Here is a 4,711-nt window from a genome sequence, read left to right as displayed (position 1 = left end):
GTGTGTGTGTGTGCGCGCGCGTGTGTATGTATGTGTGTGTGCGCGTGTGTGGCGGGGTGGCTTTCTTTTCCCTCTCCTCCCTCCCCTTCTTCCTCCCTTTTCCCTTCCTTCTCTTTGGGGCGGCGTGGGGGAGGGGGAGCCTCGCGTCCTGGAACTCCGGGTGCTTCTGCCTGGGCGGCCGCTCGAGCAGCTGTGCCCAGAGCCTCCGGTCCGGCCTGGGTGCTGGGCTCCAGCCCGAACAGCTCCATGCTGCTCAGTGCAGGGATGTGAAGGGCGGTGATCCAGTGTCCAAATTCTTTAGGCAAAAACAAATACAGCCCCCCCCGCCCCCGCCCTCAAAAAAAATCTGATAATCTGAGAATGTACAGCGCACCCGCGAATTTACATCGGAGATGCGTTTCCCAGTCAGAATGTCAGCCTTCCCCGGCTCATTCAACTTTATTTTCTCAAATTTTAGGTCTCCTTTGATGGGAAGGAGGAGGGGGAAGGGAGTGGGGTGAGAGGAAGCTCTTTGACCCTTGCGATCCAGAACTGAATTAAAGTTGTAAACGCTCGAGTTTAATACCGGCTGGACACAATTTGCAATGGGCTTTCGGATGGGGTGGGTGGCGAATGGGGGCGGGGAAGCACAGGGTAGGAGGGGGAGGGGACCCAACCTCGCTGAATGGATGTGCAGATTTGATCCAGCGGAGAACTGAAATTTCAAGGTAAACGTTTTGCTTTCATAGGGGATGTTTCTGCCGCTCTTGAGCCAGGAGCCGTTTGCCGTTCCGTGGGGAGGTCGGGGATACTTGCGAGGTTTATGCACTGTGGTTCTGATTCGTCTCGACACGTCTGGGTGGCCACACGTGAATGATTCGCAGGCACACTCGCACATGTGCGTGTGAATGCAGGGGCGTTTAATAACGCGGGCTGGAGTCGACTTGGGGATCAGGAACAAGGTCTCCAGGCTTGAACCCGTTGTCTCAGAAATGTCTTGGCTTTAGTTTTGGGTTGCGATTTGACATCAGACTTAGGTGGTGAGGCAAAGGCAAGGCTGACCAGAGAAAAGGCAAAGGTTCCCAGAGCCCAGTATTTCTCTCAAATGCCACCCTCCCACCCCACCGCCCCGCTAACCAACACAACACACACTCACACACTCACTCTATTTATGTCCTTTAAGAGTGCTGCTGTCGATCAGGAGTAGGGAGTAGAAGGAAGCCTTCAAGGGGACAAAAAAGAAAGCAAGAAAGAAAAGGGGGAGAGGTCACACTGATTCCTTGGGGGAGATGAAATTTGGATTTGAAAGCACTGACCTAAGTCATTTGCTTTTCCCCCTCCCACGTTAATATTTTGCCGGTTAATCAGCCCTTTCCCTGAGAAATAAGGGGGGGGGGGGTTGGGGGAAGGAGAACATTAACAATTAAATGTAATAAGCAAGTCCAAAGATGGGGATGCTGTCGAGGTGGTAGTTCAGTCCAAACGTCGCTAATTCAGTCGGGTTAGTTTTGCATACCGTGACAAGTAGACGTGGAACCCAAGGTAAGGGAGGCTTTGGCGCCGGTCCTTGGTTTACTTTTAGCTGATTCCGGTAAGCGGTAGGAGACGTCCTTTTAAAACTCAAGGTATCGGGAGGTGTTCCGAGACTGCGGATGCCTTCGCTGAGTTCTTTGTAATCCATCGTGCAGAACTATTTCAGTGGCTTAAAGATGCAGTTTGGTCGCGTCGCCGGCATGATCAATGAGGAGAAGTGGTCGTAGGGCGCTCTCAGGGAAGCGCTGCTAAGTGGCACCGTGCATGCAATTAGGACGCTGATGTGCTTAATAGCGTGGCAGTGAAGTCCACCATCAAAGCCAAGGCGCTCGCCTTGTTCTCCACACTCAAAGCTCCGGAAGACAATTGGTGATTTAAGAGCTTCTTCAGGCTCCCTTTGATGCATTATATCTTACACCCTTTTTGCTTCAGAAAAGTCTTCTTTAGGCTTCCACCCTGGCGTTTCTAGTGATGGTTTAAAATAGCCCAAGTATTGTGGCTCCTTGCCTTTCTGTGAAAATGGGAGACCTTCGTGGTGAACTGTTAACTGAAGAGGTTCTGAAAGAAAGGGGGGGGGGCACTGGGTATAGGTGAGGTGTGGAACCTTGTAAAATGGTGCTTCTTTTCTCTTAAATTAGAACCATGATACTGAAATGACAGCCATTTTATGTATATTTATGGATTGGTTTTGAAAGGGGGGGGCACAGAAGAACACTGAAATGGGACTATATCTAACCTGCCCTTTTCTTGTAAAAAGCAGCGTATTTGTGGCTTGCTCATTAGAAAATGAAATCAACCCTTAAATCAAAATGAACATCAGATTTTAATGTAATCTGGAGAATGTCAATGTTCCAGTGTGTGTGTGTGTGTGGGGGGGGGTGTCATTTATATCCCCTCCTTCTGGATGTCAGAGTAACAGTACTAAGAAAGAGAGAGACTTTCTGAATGATCCCTTAAATTTTCGTCATATTCTGTCATTTCCTTGTTTCCTCTCTCCCTTACAGGAGGTAAAATGCACACTTGCTGCCCCCCAGTAACTTTGGAACAGGACCTTCACAGAAAAATGCATAGCTGGATGCTGCAGACTCTAGCGTTTGCTGTAACATCTCTCGTCCTCTCGTGTGCAGAAACCATCGATTATTATGGGGAAATCTGTGACAATGCATGTCCTTGTGAGGAAAAGGACGGTATTTTAACTGTGAGCTGTGAAAACCGGGGGATCATCAGTCTCTCTGAAATTAGCCCTCCCCGCTTCCCAATCTACCACCTCTTACTGTCTGGAAACCTTCTGAACCGTCTCTATCCCAATGAGTTTGTCAATTATACTGGGGCTTCGATTTTGCATCTGGGTAGTAATGTTATCCAGGACATTGAGACCGGGGCTTTCCACGGGCTGCGGGGTTTGAGGAGATTGCATCTGAACAACAATAAACTGGAACTTCTGCGCGATGATACCTTCCTTGGCTTGGAAAACTTGGAGTACTTACAGGTCGATTACAATTACATCAGCGTCATCGAACCCAATGCTTTTGGGAGACTGCATTTGCTGCAGGTGCTTATCCTCAATGACAATCTCTTGTCCAGTTTACCCAACAATCTTTTCCGTTTCGTGCCCTTAACGCACTTGGACCTCCGGGGGAACCGCCTGAAACTTCTGCCCTACGTGGGGCTGTTGCAGCACATGGATAAAGTGGTGGAACTACAGCTGGAGGAAAACCCCTGGAATTGCTCCTGTGAGCTGATCTCTCTCAAGGATTGGCTGGACAGCATCTCCTACTCTGCCCTGGTGGGGGATGTGGTTTGTGAGACCCCCTTCCGCTTACACGGCAGGGACTTGGATGAGGTCTCCAAGCAGGAGCTTTGCCCAAGGAAACTCATTTCCGACTATGAGATGAGGCCGCAGACGCCTTTGAGCACCACGGGTTATTTACACACCACCCCGGCCTCGGTGAATTCCGTGGCCACTTCTTCCTCTGCTGTTTACAAACCCCCTCTGAAGCCCCCGAAGGGGACCCGCCAACCCAACAAGCCCAGGGTGCGCCCCACCTCTCGGCAACCCTCCAAGGACTTGGGCTACAGCAACTATGGCCCCAGCATCGCCTACCAGACCAAATCCCCGGTGCCTTTGGAGTGCCCCACCGCGTGCACTTGCAACCTGCAGATCTCTGATCTGGGCCTCAATGTCAACTGCCAGGAGCGAAAGATCGAGAGCATCGCGGAGCTGCAGCCCAAACCCTATAATCCCAAGAAGATGTATCTGACAGAGAACTACATCGCTGTCGTGCGCAGGACAGACTTCCTGGAGGCCACGGGGCTGGACCTCCTGCACTTGGGGAACAACCGCATCTCCATGATCCAGGACCGTGCTTTTGGGGATCTCGCCAACCTGAGGCGCCTTTACCTGAATGGCAACAGGATCGAGAGGCTGAGCCCGGAGTTATTCTACGGCCTGCAGAGCCTGCAGTATCTCTTCCTCCAGTACAATCTCATACGGGAGATTCAGTCCGGAACGTTCGACCCGGTCCCAAATCTCCAGCTGCTATTCTTGAATAACAACCTACTGCAGGCCATGCCCTCGGGCGTCTTCTCTGGCCTGACCCTCCTCAGGCTAAACCTGAGGAGTAACCACTTCACCTCCTTGCCGGTGAGTGGAGTTTTGGACCAGCTGACCTCACTTATCCAAATCGACCTGCACGACAACCCCTGGGATTGTACCTGCGACGTGGTGGGCATGAAGCTGTGGGTGGAGCAGCTCAAGGTGGGCGTCCTCGTCGACGAGGTGATCTGCAAGGCGCCCAAGAAGTTCGCCGAGAGCGACATGCGCTCCATCAAGTCGGAGCTGCTGTGCCCGGACTACTCGGACGTGGTGGTGTCCACGCCCACCCCCTCCTCCATCCAGCTCCCGGCCGGGACCAGCGCTGTGACTCCCGCCGTCCGGCTGAACAGCACCGGGGCCCCCGCGGGCTTGGGCGCGGGCGGGGGCGCGTCGTCGGTGCCCCTGTCGGTGCTGATCCTCAGCCTGCTGCTGGTGTTCATCATGTCGGTCTTCGTGGCCGCCGGGCTCTTCGTGCTGGTCGTGAAGCGCAGGAAGAAGAGCCAGAGCGACCACACCAGCACCAACAACTCCGACGTGAGCTCCTTCAACATGCAGTACAGCGTGTACGGCGGCGGCGGCGGCGGCGGCGCGGGCGGCCACCCG

At 53.0% G+C, this 4,711-nt stretch overlaps 1 protein-coding gene across 1 annotated transcript in view; it reads left to right on the top strand.

Moving 5' to 3' along the window:
- The window catches only part of SLITRK5 (SLIT and NTRK like family member 5), a 6,534-nt gene that overhangs the window by 800 nt on the left and 1,023 nt on the right, over positions 1–4,711 (top strand). The window contains exon 2 of the mRNA XM_021713588.1: positions 2,517–4,711. Within this exon, the coding sequence (XP_021569263.1) occupies positions 2,525–4,711 (2,187 nt within the window). The 5' untranslated portion in view covers positions 2,517–2,524. The remainder of the gene's footprint in view (positions 1–2,516) is intronic.

This window comes from Carlito syrichta, unplaced genomic scaffold, assembly GCF_000164805.1.
Source record: "Carlito syrichta isolate Samal-C Ts95f unplaced genomic scaffold, Tarsius_syrichta-2.0.1 Scaffold304612, whole genome shotgun sequence".
Taxonomy (NCBI): domain Eukaryota; kingdom Metazoa; phylum Chordata; class Mammalia; order Primates; family Tarsiidae; genus Carlito; species Carlito syrichta.
Note: the sequence above shows the minus strand (reverse complement) of the source record. Positions and strands in the feature narration are given on the sequence as shown.